Here is a 20,854-nt window from a genome sequence, read left to right on the forward strand (position 1 = left end):
CTTCAGGCAGTTTATGAAAAAAAACATTTCCATTTGAGCCTGTGGTGCTTTCCACACCATTCCACACTGACACACCATTGAGGCAATTGTTAGTGCTCTGCTACTAGATGCTTGGGTGGCAGATGCGTGCGCAATTAATTGGTGGTAGTAGGAATGAAACATTTTTGAAAAAAAAGTAGTGAGCTGTTCCTAGTGAATTAGGTTAAAAGCAGGATGTTAAAATACTAGTTGGTGTAACTTATTTTCTCAAAATTGCTAGCTGTTATCTCAGTTTTTGCAAAGGCATCCTTTGGACGTAGAATACCTAAGTGACTTTGGTTCGTCAAGTCAGTCCTTGCTGCTCGTTTTGTGATTCAGGATATGGCCTTAGTAAGGCCATGAGCCGTGCAGCCTTGGCAGCGGCAGACCTTAGTCAGTGAGCTCGGTCATAGGGAATTCTTAGCACAGTGCTGAGAGAAGGACTGCTAAAGGTTGCAGGTGAATAGGTAGTAAGATAAAATGCGGGTCTGCCAAAGGTGATGCCACAGCAACTCGGGCATCTCCCCTGAGTAAGATAATGGGATTTTTGGACAAAGGAAAAAGGGTAAACTTAATTCATCTGGATTTAAGCAAAGCATTCGATGAGATGGAATCTGGAAGCTGTTTGAACTGCAGGAGATGGAGATTTAGTCCTTTTAGAGCTGTTGGAAGGGGATAAGAATAGTGAGTTTTACTGGAAAAGATAATGATGCTGCATGAAGTATTTCTGCATAAAACTTGTACTGTTTCTCAGGACTGATTTAAGGGCTGATGAGTGTTAACTGCTCTTGCACTGCACTCACGAAACGGACCGTTCCCAGGCTTGGGAAGGCCATCTCAGTGGGGAGGGCGTGCGTACACCGTGCAAAGAGAACAGCCCGGCTTGGGGAAGTGGGATGGAAACTAGCAGCGTGCAACGCGGGGTAATTACGATACTGTCAGAAATCTCCTGATAAATTGGGAGTTGAAAACCAGTGAGGAGAGAGGCTAGTGCAGTCTGATCAGTTTTCTTAGTTGTAAACGTGATTGGGTTGTAAAAGGGCATATACGGTTCTAGGGGCGGGCAAAGATGCAGGATAGCTGATGCTGCTGTACAAGTTTTCAGTTGTCCGTATTTAACAAATACGAAGTTAAAAGCGAAACAGAGTCAGGCGGGCTTCTTGGACAGCCGCCCCCCCCCCCCCCCTTTCAGAAATGGGAAATTTGCCAGAGGTGCAGAACACGGCCGGGGAGGGCAAGTGCTCGCCTCCGCAGGGGGGAAACGGCAGGGGAAAGCGGCCCCGTCCCCTCAGGGCGCTGCGCCCGGGAGGCAGCGGGTGTAACTCGGCGGTGAGGAGGATGCGGGCGGGCGGGCGGGCGCCGCGGGGCCGAGGGCGCCCCGGCCGGCGGCGGCGGCAGCCGGGAGCCGGGAGCGCGGCGCGCGCCGATTGGCTGCCGCGCCTCTGCAGCTGACCGGGGAGGCGGGCCGGCGGCGCGGCCCCGCGGAGGCCGGGCGCGCTCGGGCGGGCGGGCGGCCCGCGGGGCCCGGGCGGCGCCGCAGCGGCGAGCGAGGCCCGCGGTGCGCGGCGGCGGGCATGGGGCTGCGGGGCCGCCGGCCGTGAACACCGCAGCTTTCATGGTGAGCGGGGCGTGGGAGGGAGGGAGGGAGCGCTGGTCTCGAGCTGCGGGGCGTCGCGCTGAGCGCGGCCTTTTCCTCCCCCTGGGCTGCCCGTCCCGTAAGATGGAGAATCAGCTCGGCGGGAAGAGCGCGGCTCTTTGTGTGCGGCGTGGCGGCTGTCAGCGGCGAGGCGCTGATGAAGGTGAAACGCGCGCTTGCAGGGCGAAACAGAGCGGCTCGCGCTGCTGGGCGAAACCCAGCCGCCGGCGTATGTTCAGCATCAGCGCTCTTACGCTAAGAACTTAAGCGTGTGCTTGCTATGAATAATTTCAGCTCTGATACAAAGCACGCTTAAGAAGCTGCTAGTGATGGAGTAAAACCGTTGAGCAATCTGATTTTTTTTTTTTTTTGGTTTCCCCGTCATCTAGCATTAATGTTTCATGTTCGACTTAATTTGAGGGTGGTTACCTTTAAACAGACAGACCAAAAACCAAATGACCTTGATACAACAATTTGTGTATTGCCGACTCAATTATGTTGTACTACCGGTGGCCAGGAAGGCTCGGCGTGTGCGGGAAGCCCCCGAGCCCTCTCCGGGTTGGCGTAATGGATCTTTTTGCACTTGCCCTGTGTTCTGGAGGGTTACCTGTGTTTCTCCTTAGAGATGGTCTGGGATCCCCTCGCAAGTTAGCTTATCTTCCTTGAAGAACTGCAGGGAATGATTGGAGGATCACACAAATTTGGGCTATTTTGTGTCCCTACTGCACAGCTGTCAGGTTCCACCCAGAAATAAACTTTTATTTTTTAAAAATAGCTCTAAGAGAGTGGACTGTAGATTAAAGTGCATCTTCAAACCCTGCTATTCTGCTATTGTGGCTGGCAGCTGAATAGGTTAAGGCAAAGCCTGGAACAGAGCCCAGGTCATCTCAGTGATAAGGATATATTCTAAATCATAAATGATCATTTCGCCCTGAATTGATTTGTAGCCGCAGTAGGTTAGTAATCCCTAACTGCAATATAACATTTAAATAGATACTTAATTATTTGTTGTTTTAAGAGATTGGAGACTCGTTTAAAAAAGAAAAAAAGAAAAAAAACTTAATGAGCTATCCTGTGGTTCGTTCTATTGCAGTATACCCATATGTGTAAATACTATCACTTGCTCACTCAGCACATATTCTTAATATGAGTTTGTGGAGGCTTCGGTCTGCTTCACTTCTGCATCATACGTTATGCTTTGTTCAAAATTGCATTCTGTTCTTCTTGGAGTAAAAGATTATCTTCAAGAGCTTTTATTTTCCACTTTTTTTAACTAATTCAAAAACAATCCCGTAGATAAGACCTATCAGCAACCGCCTTTTTTTTTTTTTATTATTATTTCCTTTTTGGCTACCACTGAAATGAGTGAAAATACTACAAAGGACTCGTACTTCTCATCTCATCAAATGTGCCACTCCCATTTTGCATGCTGCTCTCGCTTCTTTACTGTAGGGTAATGCTGGGTAACATGTATCCGTGAATGCTCTCTGAAATGCGGGATGAGCTTTTGCACTTTAAAAGGTTTGAATAACTGTCCTAATCTGCCAACCCTGTAACTAACCACCTGAACTCTGAAATATATCAAAGTAAGACTTTTTTAAAATCAGGAAATTCATGGAAGAACACTATGCTTAGTGCTGAGCTGGAGAACTTTGCTCTTTATGGTGTTTTACATGTATTTTATTATCAAGTTTTGTGATGCTTTAAGGTGAGCAAAATATGATTTCTGAATATTAGTAGTTTCTTGTGGATGTCAGGGTTTTTTTTTGTTTTTTTTTTGCCCCCTCCCCCCCCCCCCCCCCCCAAAAAAAGAAAATCTCAAAGGAGTAAAACCATTAGATTTAGGGACAAGGTTCACCTTCTCTGTGGAAGCAATAATATAGGTTAATATTTGACTGTGTTAATTTGTAAAAATAGCTAGATCAGTCTCCTAAAAGAAATTGGGAGGAGGAAGAGCCATTGACTTCATTCCTCTAAGGACAAGGGATATAATCCACAGTTAGTGGTGCAACTGAAGCGTATTTCAGTGGTCCACTCTGACGCTGGTCACTGTCAACAGCTTTCAAAGAGTTGCTAATATAAGAATAGCAGCTTAGCTTTCTGAATATGCTGTCCATCACAATATCTTTTTTACTGTATTTCTTTGCCTTATTTTCTTTGGCTGCTTCCTCCCCCCGTTTAAATTAAGAGTTTTGTCAGTACGAGCTTTCTCCTTTCAATAGTCAAAGCTGAGTACGATTCAGTAGTTTAAACAAGCTTCTCTTAGTCCTTTTGCTTGTTTTCAAACTGATATCAAACGTAAGTGTTAGCTGGTATTAGTAAGCTTGACTTTCCAAATTCATGACAGTATTTCCCATCACAGAGGAGCAGGCATCATAGAATTGATTGCTGAGCCAGTGCCCAGTTAATAAACCAGGAAAATGATTCTTCTGTGCGCCAAGAGCTTCACATAGCTGCTTCTGTTCCAGATAACTGGCTTGAACTGGAAATGAGTTGGGCTACATAGTAACATGACAGTGCTGCTTTTTTACACTCTGCATTCACGAGTGTAAAACACATGAGTGTGTCGTTGTGCTCCCCCCCCCCCCCATAATTATTTTTTTTGTTGGTTTTTGAAGTTGGAGGTGCAGGGAAATGCGTTTCTGTAAACAGTAGGGATCTTGTTTTAATTTCTGGATGATCCAGGCTATTTTGATTGTGGTAGGGGTTCAGATCTACCGCTCACTTCATAGTGCTCATTTATAATGCTTAGCTTTTACTGTATTATATATTTTTTAACAGAAGTGGTATAAACAAGCAATACATGAAAGCAGGTGTTCTTTGGAAGTGGCAAAATTCATGATAAAGTTGAACGTGAAAACGTCAATAACGTGGACTTTATATTCCCGTAAGGACGGTTTGACCATGTTTTTTGTCTGTATATAGCTGATACTTTGAGTACCAAACACTTAGTCGAGTGCTTCACGCTTTAGTGTAGATCAGAGTTGTGTATAGGTTGTTTTACCCCATTAGGTTGTGTTCTGTATGTTTTCTTCCAAAACAATGTTCGTGGGAAAGACAAAAACAGTATGGTATATGTTATGCTTTGTTCTCAAATTTAGATCTTAATCATAGAGTAATTCAAGGTGGAAGGATCTCTGAAGGTCCAACTCCCCTCTCAGAGCAGGATCTGCTTAGATCAGATCCTTGGGACCCTGTGCACTTGAGCTTTGAATGCTTTCAAGGCTGGAGATGCCACAATATCTTAAGCAACTTATTCCAGTGATTTTTGTTTTTTCGATAGGAAAATTTCCCTTGTAGCAGGTTGTGTCTGTTGTTGTCTTGTTCTTTACACATGCACCTCAGAGAAGACTTGGACTGAGGCTTTCCTTCCCTGTTACTGCTGTCTGCAGCTACTGCAGATCCCTCCGAAGCCCCCTCTTCTTCCTGCTGAGCAAGGTTCTCCCAGTCTCTCTTCGTATGACCTGTGCTCCAGTGCCTGGTCATCTTGGTGGCTCTTTACTGGACTTACTCCGGTGTGTCTGTGTCTGTACTACAAATGCAAGATAATACGTCCTACTCTGTCACGATGCAGGACTGTCACACTTCAAGGCGTCTTAAGAAACATGGGGTTTCTGTCTAACCACAATTTAACCTTTTCTTGCCTTCCTTGAACTTTACTGCATCTACAAATAGCTTGAGTAGGAGAACTCTTTAAGATGAGATTTTAAGACAAGAGGCCTGCGGTAGTTTTTGGCTTCAATTACAAAACCATATATATCAAAACAAAAATATTTTAAATGGGTCTTATTTTATACCTCAGCTAGTATCTTCTATTTCAAAGCTTGTTCTTAGCAGTATTTTGTAAGAAACATGCTTCCAGCCAGAGGAATTTTAGCTATTTCTACAAATAGAGTTAACGCAAGAAACAATCTGAACTTGTTCTCCATTGATGTAACCTGTCCTGTCTTTTTCTTGAATAGGAATATGAAGAAAAAACTGGGCGAGGTCACAGGCCGCTTTCTCCCAAACAGAACGTGAGGAAGAATCTTGATTTTGAACCACTCTCCACTACAGCACTTATTTTAGAGGACAGACCAGCGTAAGTTCTGGGAAGTACCCTAGTGAGAGTCCCTTTAAACTTGGGCTAGCAAACCTTTTCTTACTGTGTGTATTTGGTCACTCTAACTTATTTAAACAGATGACTTAAAATATAAAATACTTTTTTCAGACTACTGAGTATGCAGGCGAGATGATGAAGAAAATTATTCAAAAAAGTAACCTAATTTTTATAATAAAAGCAATGGCTTTGTATGAAAGATAATTAGGGGAGCAGAACTCTAGTTGTGAGTACATCTAGCTTGCACGCATGAGTCAGTGCATTCTCTCAGGTGAAATAATAATCAGGTTTAAAAACGAAGCTGGCATAATGCTAAAGAGATTGGCATAATGCTAAAGAGATTGAGAAGCAAGGATCCCCTGTGCTCTTTACACAGAGAAAGTCTAAACCTCCCTAAATAACGAAGCAATGTCATGATTGTTTTGCAGGGAGTTCACCATCACCTTATGAAGGTTGTCAAGCGCTTGATTAGTTATTTCATTCCCCCGTCACTGCAAGCAGATTCGTGCGTATACAGGTTAACCCTAGAAAGATTTAGTGGCAGCTTTACTATGGTTTGCTCCTGAATTTTGCAAATTCAGTCATGTTTCATCAATTTATGAATGGTACCTAGTTTTACAGGCACGGACAGAAAACACTGTCTTTTAATATAGCTGTGCGTTGTTGGTATAAGAAGCTGACATAATGTGGGTGTGTGTTTTCACTACTGAATCTGTATGAAGAACACTCACATCAAGCTGATCTAGTTGCAGGGTCATTTAAGATGCTTTTTTGTGACTGGTAAAAAATATGTGACAAGATCTCCTAGTATATATAGAGCAACATAAGACTGATTATTTGTTATAGCAGTTGTTTGTGTACAACTAGAAACAATGTACGTTAGCTTATTTGTTGTATTTCAAACTTATCTATTAAAAACAATTTTCTTTTTTTGTAAGATATTCTGAAATATACAGTGCTCAAAGAGATCGAATTAATGATACACTGTGGAATAACATTCAGTTTTTGGTTTTTTTCCTAATATTGATAGACTAAGGAACTCCCCCTAGCGAAAACTGGATATTTTTAAGATTCTAGACAATTGAATGATTATTTCTTTTGTCTAACGGAGGAAACTGTTCTGAAGAACAGTGCTGTCATTAAATGAATATCTTTAAAAGATTTTTTTTTTTTAATTATTTACTTTGAATTTGCAGGGCAGGGTTTTTTTTTTTTCCTTATGATTTAAGAAATTTCTTCCGTTATCAAAAAGATTTAAGACTTAACAGAAAAAAAACGCAGAGAGATGTTCTCAAAATGGCTGCCCATGCGATTTCATCTCACTTGTTGGGCGTAGGTAAAACTTCCTAGGAAAATTCAAATCATATTCCACAGTCTTTCTAGCTTTAACTGGAAAAGGTGTTGACTCTTAATAGATATTAAACATCATCTCAAGTATATGATGATGTCGCAAAAAATTTAAGTGGTGCACCTTAAGTTAACAGCACTTGAAAGATTTCATCTAGTTTTTCCATTCCAAACTTTCCACAGCTTATACCCTTTCTGAGGATCCTAATTTTACAAAAAGAAGGATCTGGTTAATTTGCATAAATAAAACTGAACTCGTAGGTTATTGTCTGTGGTTAAAGATTGCATTAATGTGAAAATCCGTTCTTCTCGTTCTTGTAACAGTCTTGATTTTTAAAAATATTCGTAGGCATATATCACAGGGCTATCAGTGCTTTGCAGATAATATGATTATGTAAATAGTAAAGCATACTAACCGTTAATGTTGACTCTGTTGACAGCTAGCAGCTGCCTCATGTATGAGGCCTTATAGAAATGTGCAAGTGAAACTTTGCATATCTTTGGTTAAAAAAAGATATACACTGTCTTAGAAATACAGCACAGTGAAGAATAAAGTACTTAGTCACTTCCTGTTCTGATGTTTTGGTAATCATATAGTTGTGCGAGGTGCGTAGTGATTACGTTAATTGCAGAGTTTATGTGGTCTGATGTATGAGTATGTGCATTTGTATGGTAGAGACGTGGCCGGTCCAGGCTTTACCCCCAAATCACAAAACAAATGGCTGTGTTGGGCTTGGTAAATGAAGAAGAGAGAGGATGACTCCAGAGCTGCTTGTTGCTGGAGAGGTGAGAGGCAGGAGTTAAGCCCTCTAAAGTAGAAATGGGATCTCTGAGCGCAGGGAGGAAAAGGAAGCTGGCATAGTGACTCATTACTGCCTGAATAAAGACAGTTGTGGGTGTAACTTTGTGGGGTGTGCAGCAAGAGAAAATAGGCTCTTGAATTAGCTGTAGAGAGCAGTCTAAATCGAACTACCAACTTGGTATGTACCACTATATTCCATTTATTTATAAAGATTAGTCTGTGGGTTCAGTTGGTTTCATTAAAACAAAAATGCTGAAATTACCAAGCAAAAGGAAATTACTCAGCATGTTCTGTGTATAAAAGTAGTCGTAGCTGGTCAGTGTTCTTTCCTTCTCTTCTGCTGACGCTGGCAAAAAAAAAAATCTTTCCAAGAATCTGTTGCACCACGCTTTGATCAAATATTTTGACAAGAAGCAGTATTATGCTTTTCTTTTAGAAGCATCTAGAATTTTCTTTAGACGGGCATGCCAAACTTTAAAAACTGCTTTTTTTTTAATTTAAGGAACCTCCCTGCAAAACCAGCTGAAGAAGCTCAGAAACATAGACAACAGTACGAAGAAATGGTGGTTCAAGCCAAAAAAAGAGGTGATGGAATTTCTTGTCTACAGAGGAGAGAAGTAACGTTAAGGGGTATTTCTAAACCTGGAATGTACTTGTCAGTTTGTTGCCCTGTTGCTTGAGGGGTCTGTACCTCCCCTCACAGGGTCAGTCTAAGAAAGAAAGAAGAATAAAGATAGTTTAATTTAATTAAAAACAAACAAAAAAAAAGCCTGCACGTTTATTTGTTTACTTATTGGTGACTCTTAAAAGAATTGAGTGGCATCTGTCTGTGGGTTTAGAAGCTTGCCAGTGTATTGGAATAGATATCAGTCCAATTAGTTAAGACCAAATTTTTTTGGATAACTGCAGGATATTTGGTAGTTTTATTTCGGGAACAACCTCCTGAGGCTGTAATTCCAGGGAGGAAAATGTGTGTAATTACGTTCATATGATAATCTGTCTCCCGCTTAAAATTTACAGTTTTCTCAAGGTTTTGCTAGTCATTTATTATCTGACACGGTTCACAGAACTATCTCAGTAACACTACTGTGCACGTCAGGTGGAGCTGGCAGTTAGTAGTGGATTCCTTCTGCAGATGTTCTTGACCATCTGGATTTTCTAATGAAAACAGGCATTGTAATGATAGGAAATTTGGACTCGTGAAAGTTTTGTGTCCAGCGAGAGCTTCCGGAAATAAATGTTTTCCAGCTGCCCAGACCCCTGAGCCGTATAAGGTGGTGAAAAGGTGATATGAACTGAGGACTTGCTTGCTTGCTGTAGTTGGTGTTTTAGTAAAAGTATCGTATTGTGGTTTTGAACATGATATGCCTACTGGTTAAGTTTATCCTCCCCTTTCATGTGATTGCCATATCAGTATATCCATATAACCAGGCAGTAGTGCAAAGGAGATTGTGTTCTTCCTTTGCCTGTAGGGTGGATGGTTTGGGAGAAATGCAATGATGCTCAGGTTAGGCAATGAGCCAAGTCCTTGTTCTGACTTCACTGTATTGGAGTATATCATTCTGTCCAGATAAACACTCCAACAAAGCCATTTCCCCTAAAGCCTCTCCAGATGAACTATTTTGCAGAGTGATGTATTGCGTAGAGGGCAGGAAAGCAGTGAGTGTAAACGCTTCTTTTGTTCAGAGAAAAATGCAAAGCGTGCATTTAGGCAGGCTCACAAAAAGCTGATGTCAAAGCTGACAAATGTTAGGAGGCAGCTGTATGTTTCTGCTCAGATGTAGCTTCTGTAATGCTTTAAAACGGAGCCATCAGGTTGTGTGTGTTCGTTTCAAAGACCTCGTTCGTGGTCCTGCTGTCTTTCCAGTCATTTTTCTTGCCGTGTCGTTATCTTCCCATATTGTGGAGCGTGTTCCATATTACGTGTGTTTGTCTTTCATTTTCACTGTGCCGCTATAAGGAGCGTCCGCCTGTGTTTGTAAAACTGCATAGTAGCATGTCTAACAAATTTGCCTGTGGAAAAAAATAGTGGTTGAGGATGTGAGAGGACATACAGAAAGGTAATGCAGAAATGTAAAAAATGTTTAAACTAACCATATGAACAAGTGTAGGATTTTATTTTTAGTGAACTGAAAGCTTCCAGTATGCCTATTCTTGGTGTATGCCATGTTTATATTAACCATCTGCTAAGTTTAGCCTCAAAACCATGACTCTCTTCATTTCCTGACAATATGCCTAAATCATGATTTGCAAAGACAAGTAAGTGTAAAAACAGCAAGCAAAGTTTAAATTGTTATGGCCTGTATTTTTGAGATGCCCATGAAAAAGGCGTGCGGCGTTATTAGGGCCTGTCACCTGCTCGGCTAGGTCATTGATTTGTTCTGTATTGGCTGTCAGAAAGACGCTAATTGAAAGTCACTACTGTGGTTAAATTTGAAGGCTCAAAGGAGCCACATACTATTAACTCCTCTTTTTTGTCCTGTCCCATCCAAAATGAGCCTAACGCATAGTTCCACTTTGTTCTTTATTCACATTTGGCATCACTGCTGAACTTGCTGCATATTATTTAAATGACTGGAAAAGTTTTAGAATTTGGACAGGCCACTGTAACCGTAGGTGTATATAATGTGATTTTACATGGCTATATAGTCATGAACAGCTAGCTCTGAAGTACTTGGTTTCTGATTTTTATCAACTTAAAGGACATTGTTCTTCTGCAGAACTTAAAGAAGCCCAGAAGAGAAAGAAACAACTGGAAGAACGCTGCAAACTGGAAGACAGCATTGGCAATGCTGTTTTAACTTGGAACAATGAAATCTTGCCCAACTGGGAAACTATGTAAGACAGTATGTTATACTTAGTGTTAATTGACACTGCAGAGGCTGTATCCTAAAGACAAGTTATAAAGTTAGCAAGTGTTACTTTAAAGAGAAACTTTTAATTGAAAGTCAACTTTGGACGCTATAAAGGAAATTAGCCTCCTTGCAGAAAAAAGAAAGCTTGTGCTGCTCAGTGATGCAGTTCTGATTCTTCTTATTTGTCTTAATGGAGGTTCAAGATATTCAGAAACTGTTAAAGATCAAGAAGTGATCTATGCTAGGAAACTTAAAAACAGAAAGCATAATGCTTGAACACCACACATTTATCAGAAATCAGCTTTCCTTGATTACCTGAGCTGCTGATGTGATAATATCAGATGTAGATTGAAGTACATGCCTGGTATTATTAAGCCTTTTTAGAGTGGTGTGTACCTGCTGAGATAATCAAGTGATGGAAAAGAAAAGTAAGGAAAGAGGTGTTTTTAAAAAAAATCTTAAGTTCTAAAAGATTTTCTGCAAAGGCAAAGCACAGGCAATTAGTAAGCTACCTTTATTGTCCAGTTTTTCATGGGCTTTGCTAGTCATCTTAAAACAAACAAAAAGGTTCCCCTAAATCCCAAACAAAACCACCACAAAAAAACTTCAAAGCATTCAAAACTGCATTTTGCTTAATGATGGAATTCAATTGCCCTGAGAATATATGTGAGGTATTCTCCAGCAATTCTGTCCACGTTTTTATCTGGGAAACTGAAATAGCTTACAATTTGTTTACACTGTTTTTTTAGTTCTACGTGTCTATTTTTGGTATTTGGACATGCATTTGTTACAATCGTTATAAAAATAAGCACACTTTTTCCCTATATCAGTTTACAAATTCAGAAGTTCCCCCCTGTGTTCCATATTTCACATTTTTAGTTCATAATCTGTTTTTAGATACATGACTGTGTTTTTTGTCACTGCCACAGACTTTAATAGGTGATCAAGTGCTATCTTGTTCCTTCTTTTGGGACCCTCCGGTTGATAAACATCAACCTTCAGCTATTTCAAGATTTGTGTTGTGTTAAAACGTCTTTCATGCTCCCACCTGAAAATTGTTACTAAACTTGCAGCTTCATGCGTTTCACTTGAGAGAGAGAGCTGCAAAGCTGAGTGGGAAACTGCATGTCTCGTTTGTGCAGAAGGGTGTTGAATGAGGGGAGAAGATAGACTTTTCTAACTTGTTTCAGTATTTAATTGTAGCTGGAGAATTGAGCCTGTGCAGTCTCTAGCTTATGCAGTGGCACAGGAACGGATCTCTCTTTTGCTCGTTTATTTCTGTCCCCTGTGGTTCTTGCTGATGGTGTGTGGTGGCAGCTTGTGGGCGCTCTGACTGCAGTGCTCCCGTGTAAGCCATGAACTTTGGAAAGAAAGCAGCTTTGCTTTACTGTTAAAAGCAAAACAGTACTGAAGAATGGATATATGAATCTAGATCTTTTCAGCTGTGGTGCGAAGGGAGACTGGCAATTCAGCTGGCAATAGAATATTTCCTCTTAAGAGCATCTTTTCTTTTGAACAGGTGGTGTTCCCGTAAAGTTCGAGAGTTATGGTGGCAAGGCATTCCACCAAGCGTGAGGGGCAAAGTCTGGAGCTTGGCAATTGGCAACGAGTTAAACATCACCCACGGTGAGATGACTTTCATTTTTGTCTATAGCACGTTACAAAAAGTAGTAGTGAGGGAAGAGTCTTGTATTTCTTACGGCGTATCAGAACCTGAGGTGTGAGTGGGAGGACATGGTGTCTGGTCACATTTCATTTGTAGTATTTTTATGTGTTTTGTTCAAAAATATTTAAAACTTTTAATCCTGTTCCAGGACTGCTGCTGTGTATTATTAACGATTCTTTATCTTTGTATCTCGCTTTGATGTTAAATGGAAACGGTCAGAATTAATGACACGATTTAGATAAGAAATAAGTTTTATTTTACTTAGAATTGCTGTTAATTTTATACTGCCTATGGGTACGTACATGTTGTTGTTGTTTTTTGTTTGTTTGTTTTGTTTTAAGCAAGACATTGAGTTTGTGAGAGACTAAAAGACCCCTGAGAAAATTTGTCCTTTTGCTTGTGCGTGGGCTAGTGAAAATAGAAATAGCGTGCTACTTCAGACTACAGGAAAATAAAACCCTGAAAAACTACTGTGATATGTAACTAATTCCAAAGTGGAAAGTGAATAGATTGCCTGTACTCCTGCTGTATTATACTGCCTTTCCATGCTTGTTTTAGTTACTGTAGGTGTAGTTCTTGCATGGAATTTGATAGCCCTATCCCGGTTGTCCATTCAGAAAATAAGTTTGAACGTAAGCGTTACGTGGGAAAAATAAATGCTTGAGCATGCTGTGTGAGTTGTGCCTAGATTGCCTTTCCTTTTCACCTCATCTTAAGCTGCAGCTCAGTGGAACAACGCTTTCAGAACCATAAGCTACTTAAAGTTCAACTGGTATCTTAGAGATACTTAAGAGACTGGAGCAGCATTGTTTGTATGGAAGGTAATCAGTAACTGACAGTGGGCATGTGCATGTGCAAGTTACAGACTTGGTTTTCTCTGTTTTTCATATCTTTTTCCAGAACTCTATGATATTTGCTTGGCTCGTGCCAAAGAGAAATGGCGATCACTTAGCACGGCAGGGGCTGAAGTAGAATGTGAAGGTATGCTTCTAATGAGTGATTTTTGCTGTGTTACAAAATAAGAGATTTTGTAAAATTGTCTCTTAAAATGAAATAACACGTTTTTAACAATTTTGAAAAATTCACCTGTAAAGATAAGTCTGATTAAAAAGAAAACTTTGTAGGAAGCAAGAAATAATTGCACTCCTTCTTAGTGACTGCAGTCTCTTGTATGCCACACTTGTTAATTTTACTATCTCTGTGTCCAGTTCTTAAATCGATGCTGATTGGTAAATTAGGAAAGTTCTGGGGATTATAGTTTAAGTTATAACATTAAGATATTTTGCTCTATCTGTTGGTTCTGGGATTAAAACTCTCCAATCTTAGCAGTAAATTGCATTTTAGTGCCTCAGCGCAGCTTTGAGTCCATCTCTGTGGTGCGCCTCAGTAGCAGTTTATTGCTGCAGACTAAGCAGTTCCTGATTTTCTAATTGATTAGAAGAGATGTCTCTTTCAGAGAGTATGACGCTATATGCAGATGCTTGAATTTGCCTTTGGCAAGTAATTATGCTTAGCAGAAAAAGGGGAACATATATACTGGCATTTATCAATAAAGCAAAATAGTTTTGACTGGGAAAACCTGGACTTTGTTCTCTGCAACTTAAATAAGATACAACTTCTGTTATACCTCTGTGCACTTTTAGCTTCCCCTTGCACTTTCTTTAGTTCTAGAGTGTATATACTTAACGTGATTGGTGTAAGCATCTGCTAGTGGCAACTCTAGCTCCTAACCATACTAATAAGGACAGACAAAATAGAAATAAAATTGGAAAGAAATGTTGGAAAGAAAACTGGTGCGTTAGAAATTTATTTTGCATGAGATTCATCTCAGTTAGTTACGGAGAATGTATTTGCAGTGACCGAAATCTGTAACAGAAAATAGAAAGAGAAAGTAAATGCGATCATATTTTGAAGGAAAACTGACAGTAGCAGGGATAGGCAACATCCATCACATGCTTTTAGTTTAGTTCTTCTCCCTCCCCCCCGCCCCACCAGAGCCTTTCCACACAAGCTGCTACTTCAGGACCCACTGAGAAGCCTTGTTGGGGTCACTCGTTTGCAGGCTTGTGCATGTCCACTGATTTGTCAGAAGGATACCCGAGACGTGCTTGGCCCTGCCTTGCTTTGCCCCTTTCTCTTTCCCTCTCAGCGCATAACCTATTGAGGGGCAACATGCTCTGTAGGACTGCTGTGAGCCAGGACTTAGTTGCTTCTTAGCCTGTGTGCTGAATTCAGGGAATTGTTGTTGTGTGTACACTGTGCTCCCTAGCGTTTACTTGGAAATAAATGAACGGTGCAAAAGCTAACCCTCACTTTATTTTCTGTTTACTTTTGTTTTTTGATTTTTTTTTAGTATGTGTTTGATCCTTTTAGTAAATGCAGCGACTTTGGCTTTTGTAGATGCTGGGTTTTCTGCAGCTGACAGAGAAGCAAGCTTGGAGTTAATAAAACTGGATATCTCAAGAACGTTTCCTAATCTCTGTATTTTCCAGCAGGTAAGCAATGTTAACTTTTACCTTAACTTCTCAGAGAAATTAGGTTTACGTTATCTTGTCTGTCCCTTGGTTGGAACAGCCGGTTGAGTTCAAATCTGAGGGAGGTAAACTTGAAAAAGTTCCTAAAAATTCTGGAAAACTATAAATCAGTTAGAGAATAGAGACCCCAAGGTACTAGACATTTGGTAGAGGCTGAAGACAATCTGTTGGCAAATCAGCACGTGCTGATTTGTCTAGCCTAGTTCATGCTGATTTCTGTCTGATGAAGTGATGTAGGGCAATATTTCCAAGCCAATGAATCAATGTTGCTGAGTTGCAAGTACACTGGAAGTGAAAGAGAGCTCAGCCCAAGCAAGCAGGCGTTGCTGGCCTCTCTTTGGTTCCATGCGAGACCAACTTGTATACCTTTACTGTGCTTTAATGACGCACTCGTTTTAATCAGACGTTTTGTCCTTCTATACGTAGATTTCAGCATGCCTGTAAAATGTCTAGGTTGTGATGAATCAACGTTTCTAGGTGAAAACCTTTTCCCTTCGAAAGTTCTCAGCCAGTTGTAGTAGTCCCTGTAAGATAAGGCACCTGTTAACAGTCAACAATGTGAAATTCTGTTTTAGCTGTAGAGATGCTTGATATGCTGTGTGTGTGTTAAGGCATTTTTTTTTAACTGTTTTTGTCATGATGGAATTTTTCCTCCAGCCTAATAGATGCTCTAGTAGATTCTCGTTAGTGTTCTGCTTTCTTGGCACTGTTAAAATGCTGCTAAGCTATAGTGAATCTCTTATGCTTACCTCCCTCTTATATCTGAATTTAGTGTGAAACTGATCTGTTGCATCAACTGTGTGTGTCTGCAATAAATGTGGTGTGGATGGTTGTTTCATGCTGTTAAAGCTAAAGCTTCTTTTGAAAGAGTTGGAGGTGTTCAAAGCTTTGTAGAGAAACAACATGTCCTTCATCAGAAGTCAACAGATACTGACTGTAGCATTGAAGGGGTTTTGTGTGTGTTATGCTCAGATGTATTGTCTTGTTTTTGTTTAATTATAGGGTGGTCCTTACCATGACATGTTGCACAGTATTTTAGGAGCCTATACTTGTTACAGACCTGATGTAGGCTATGTAAGTCAAAAGTTTTCTTCTGGGGGAGGGAGGGGATAAAGAGGGGGATGAAGGATTGTGTTAATCTGTCCTTCATAGACTAGTGTAACATGATTTTATGAATACTTGTGGGTTTTTATCTATGCTTTTTTTTCTATCCCAGTACATGCTTGAGAGGTGTATCTAATTATATGTAATGGTTCTATTGCTAGATTTAAGCTTTTTAACAGGTTAAGACTTTGGACGTCTCAAAAGTACATTTTGTTCTGCTTGAAAATTGGAGTTGAAGAGAAGATGTTAAATTACTCCTCTGTAGCACACGCTGTTCTTGACTGTAGTCTTACCAAGACTGTTCTCTTAAATTGAGTATCTTCTTCCTTTTGATTTGCATGTCTGTGCCTTAGCGCTCTGAGCTTCTGCAACGTTCTCTAAAGCAATGTCCATCAATGTCCAAGCGAGCTCCCTCAGAGCATTCAGAGTAGTGGTATGAAAGGACTGAGTGGGTTCCAGGTACTTTCAGTCTTTTTACCACAGCAGGGATGTGTACAGGACCTTGTTCTTTGTTCTGGAGCAGTTATTTTAGAGAAGGCAAACGTGGAAAAATACCGTTCCTATTCTGAGTGGCGCTTGATGCTCGGCAAAAACTTCTGAGCGTGACTGCCGAGAAACCTGGAAAAGGGCGGATCAGACGGTGTGCTTCACTGTGGCATGGGGTCCGTTGTGTTGTGGTGGAGCATAGTCTTGGAAGCACTGTCACAGCTTAGTCCGTGTGACTAGGTGATGGGAGCTCTGCATGCTTTAAATGAGCAGGCCTTGCCAAGATTCAGCATCGAATCCGTTGCCTGCTTTGTGGAAAAGTGCACTAATACAGTGGGCTTATGGTAAATGAAGAATGAGCTTCATTATCTTAAAAAGTTACTACTTGTCATAGGAGTCATTACAGTTGTTCATAACTGCCAGGTAACTGATTGGAAGAGGAAGGAACAGGCCTTGTCTCTAGTGCCCCAGTCCAGCTTTCCACAAGCAAGGATGTATATGACCCATCCTTAGGAAAAGAGAGATTACTTATAAACAATCTGTTCGTCAAAAAAAAAAAAAATCTTTATTCTGTGTATTTGAAAGTGCTGTTATCTTGGCCTTGCCTGGGAGTTTTAATTTGGGTCTTTGAAAGGAGTTAACATGCGGATCACTAGCATCCATATTGTGAACATTCAGTGCCGAGTGGTTATGTGACTTAAAAAATCCTAGCTTTCCGAAAGACTCACAAAATTTGGCAGCACCAGTGATTTTATTAAACACTAGTGATTACAAAGTCAGAAAGAGGCAGCGTTCTTGGAAGGATACAGTTCTTGCTGAATGGTAACACTTCTCCTTTCTTCAGGTACAGGGCATGTCATTCATAGCAGCAGTATTGATCTTGAACTTGGATACTGCAGATGCCTTCATCGCTTTTTCTAACCTTTTAAATAAACCCTGTCAGATGGCGTTTTTCCGTGTGGACCATGGCCTTGTAAGTATGCAAGAAAATTGCAATCTGTATATTGCAGATCTGTGTACCTAAAGTTTAAAAAATGTCATGGGCTCAGTAGCCTGAGAAAGAGGTAAGAATTTATTTTAAAGCACCACACTTAAAGAAAGGAAAAGAAAAAAAAAAAAGAAAGAAAAAGAAAAGAAAAAAAGACAAAAAGACAAAGATAGACACTCCCAACACCGAACCCACCAACCTTTTTGAACAGGCAGATGAATGAAATTGTTCAGCTGAATATTTTATGATGCTCAGCGAATGGTTACAAGAATATTATTGCAGTTGTTTTTAAGCTTGAGCACTATAGTTGAAAGCTGTAAGCAGCTTAATAGTCTTAGAAAAAGTGATTTGAAGGCACTTTTTATCCCCAACTATTAGGTTGCTAAAAAAAATAATCTGTTAAGGGAGGAACCAGCTTTCCCATCTCTTACTGTAGCAGCTGTGTTTTAAAGGGAGCCTGCAGGAATGAGATGAGCAGACCTTTTCAATTTTCAGTGGGTGCCGGGTGCCTGATTCTCTCTGGATTCTCTGAAATGCCTTGTTGTCATGCTCAGCGGACTACTTGCACACCACAGCAAAATAAGGCATCTCCGGAAATGTTTTTAATTTATTTTAAAAGTAATTTTCTTAAAACATCTGGCATTCTGTATTTATTTCTCACTTACTTACATTTTGGCACTAGGAAAAGAGGAACTGTTTCTCGAGAGTTCAAATGGGAGAAATAAAGCAGGGGAATAGATGACATCAGCACTGATTACTTGTGTTGCTTAAACAGCAGGGCACTAGGAGTCCTATCGACGTTTCCTGCTGGAAAAGCAGTATATAATTCCCGGTTGCAGTCCTTGAAACTCATCAGTTGTAAACGCCAAGGGGTAGAACCACAGCTCAGACAGCATTGCTAGAAGTAGTATCAGTCATCTCTGTGACTGGACCTGGAAAAAGAGGACATACTCAAGCATTCAGTGTACAAATACTGTTTCTGTGAAGACGGTTTCATAATTAATGAGTACTTACGAAGAGTAGAAGTGGCCATATGTGAAGAAATATGAACGTGTTCTGAAATTACAAAGTCATGACCCTCATCAAGAGGAAAACTTTGTATCTAGTATTTCAGAGTGGTGAGACAAAGGGAGAAAATTTTAACTTCTTATGATTAAAACACTGATCTGCTGTGTATGTACCCTGATCTTTTTGTCAGTTTTACAGCTTAATAATCACATACCGGTTTGTCTTAAGGTTAAATAAATAAATAAATAAATAAATAAATCCCAAAGGTAAAAACAATGTAAGACAGTTGCAGAAGTGCTAGTACTGTATGCCGGTTTCTCTTGATTTCTTTTATTGGTCACAGTATTACCAAACTAGAACAAATGTAATTACTACTAAAGAAATGCCTTATTGAATGTTGGTTTGATCAAGATAAATATCTGAACTACTATTGCATTTTTAATAGCGCTGCCTGCATCACTTTCAATGGATGTGATTGTAGCAGAGTTATGTGTAAAACTCCTTCCCTAAAGTAGTTTTGAAAAGCTTTAGTAGAACTCTCTTACTGTAGTATTAGTATCCAAACATATAGATCGTTTAGAAAGTAGGACTGCCTGTTGCATTACCTGTCTCCTTGTTTGTTCTTGCAGATCTCACGTGATGCTGGATTTCATGTATTTAAAACTGACAGAATTCAGAGATTTTACATAACTTTGACTATTTCTGTAGCACACACCCATCCGATTGGCTTTTAAGTCTTATACTCTTATTGACTGCTACTCTTTTTTATTATTATTTTATTTATTTGCTGTTGTTTATGAAGATAGTCCACCACCTGTCACTTCATTCAGATGAAACAGGAAAAAGTCCTGTAAGGACATAGCAAAAAGCAAAGGAAACAAGTGTTTCATTTGTTTAAAAAGGCTTCAATCAAAACTGATTTCCCATCCAAACTACTCTTCTCCCTTTATGCTCTTGGTGTTTTGGGGAGACGCATGCGGACAAAGCTCGTACTTTGAGGAAATCACAACCGTTCTTTATTGCTTTAGTCAGGGTGTTGTAATTAAAAAATAATGGGTCATTCAAGGACTTGGCTGAACTTTCCTCCTTATAGTATTAAGAGGACTGGGGGGTAAAAGCCAAAAAGCCTTTTGTATTTAACTATTGAAAAATTCCTCTTTTAGTTGAATGGGATGATTTCCTCCTCCTCCCCCCCGCCCCGGCCTTCTATTATGGAATGTAACCCAAATACTCAAATTTTAAAATAACTTCAAGGTCTTCGTGTTAAAAGCAGTCTGCTTCAGGGTTTGAGGTATCAGATTGGAGTCAGAATCTGTTTCCGTCTTGCATAGCTGATTTGTCCTGGTCTTTGGCTTTTCTGTGTGTACTTTGTCTCTCTTTGCAATAGAAATGGCTATTATCCCTTTGTCGAACTTCTTGTATAATAGAAGCTTCCTTATTTGAATATGATTAGTAACTACGTAACAACTTGACACTTCACTCTTGCTGTGGACTGTTAAATCATTTTAGCTTCAAATTTCGTTTTATAATCCCTTGGGCCTTGGAGTTTGTTCAGCATAGTATTAGGTCACTGCCACAAACATAAAGCACCATTTTGTTATCATAATTATCTTGAGTAATCAGCAAATAACTTCTCTCCTACTGATATTTTTCTTTCTAAAGGAAGCTAGCCTAGACCCAAAACAGTTATTTGGTTGTTTAATATGAGAAGGATATATAGAGTGGCTCTCAAACACTTGAGTGCACACAGATGCTGTCCTTTATGTAAACATTTAGCTCTGTATTGTATTGTGTAACTCATATGATCCTGTTTTTGAAGTATATTAATCTAACAACAAATACTGTTTTAAGCCTATTAATAATACGGCTAACTGCTTTCTTCCATTGTATTTCCCCAGATGTTGACTTACTTTGCTGCATTTGAGGTATTCTTTGAAGAAAATCTGCCAAAGTTATTTGCTCACTTCAAAAAAAATAACCTGACTCCAGACATCTATCTTATTGATTGGTAAGACTTTCAAAGTGTAATTACCTATGTGCATACTAGCTTATAGCTCCATGTTCCTATTCATGACATAAATGGGAGTGCTGTTAGCTGTTTCACTGTTCTTTTAAGATAAACATTTCATCTTCTGTTCAATAATTGTGTTTTTATGTCCGTCCAAATCATCCCTACAGCGATACTTTTGTAATCTGTTCAAATTCTAGGTTAGGCAAATATTAAAGTTAATTCTGAAATGCACCTGTATAGCAATTTATCCCATATTTTCTACATATTTGGACTGATCTGAGAAAAATCTATTAGCTTATC

General features: G+C 39.9%; 1 protein-coding gene across 4 annotated transcripts in view; it reads left to right on the plus strand.

Moving 5' to 3' along the window:
- Positions 1 to 20,854, plus strand: part of TBC1D14 (TBC1 domain family member 14) — a 76,758-nt gene that overhangs the window by 39,024 nt on the left and 16,880 nt on the right. For all 4 annotated transcript variants that reach the window (XM_068943422.1, XM_068943421.1, XM_068943423.1 and 1 more), the window contains 9 exons: positions 5,617 to 5,735; positions 8,405 to 8,487; positions 10,623 to 10,740; positions 12,277 to 12,383; positions 13,324 to 13,404; positions 14,824 to 14,918; positions 15,960 to 16,031; positions 17,392 to 17,520; positions 20,442 to 20,551. In XM_068943422.1, coding sequence (XP_068799523.1) covers positions 5,617 to 5,735; positions 8,405 to 8,487; positions 10,623 to 10,740; positions 12,277 to 12,383; positions 13,324 to 13,404; positions 14,824 to 14,918; positions 15,960 to 16,031; positions 17,392 to 17,520; positions 20,442 to 20,551 — 914 coding nt within the window. The remainder of the gene's footprint in view (positions 1 to 5,616; positions 5,736 to 8,404; positions 8,488 to 10,622; positions 10,741 to 12,276; positions 12,384 to 13,323; positions 13,405 to 14,823; positions 14,919 to 15,959; positions 16,032 to 17,391; positions 17,521 to 20,441; positions 20,552 to 20,854) is intronic.

The sequence above is a fragment of the Struthio camelus genome, chromosome 4 (genome assembly GCF_040807025.1).
Source record: "Struthio camelus isolate bStrCam1 chromosome 4, bStrCam1.hap1, whole genome shotgun sequence".
NCBI classification, from domain to species: domain Eukaryota; kingdom Metazoa; phylum Chordata; class Aves; order Struthioniformes; family Struthionidae; genus Struthio; species Struthio camelus.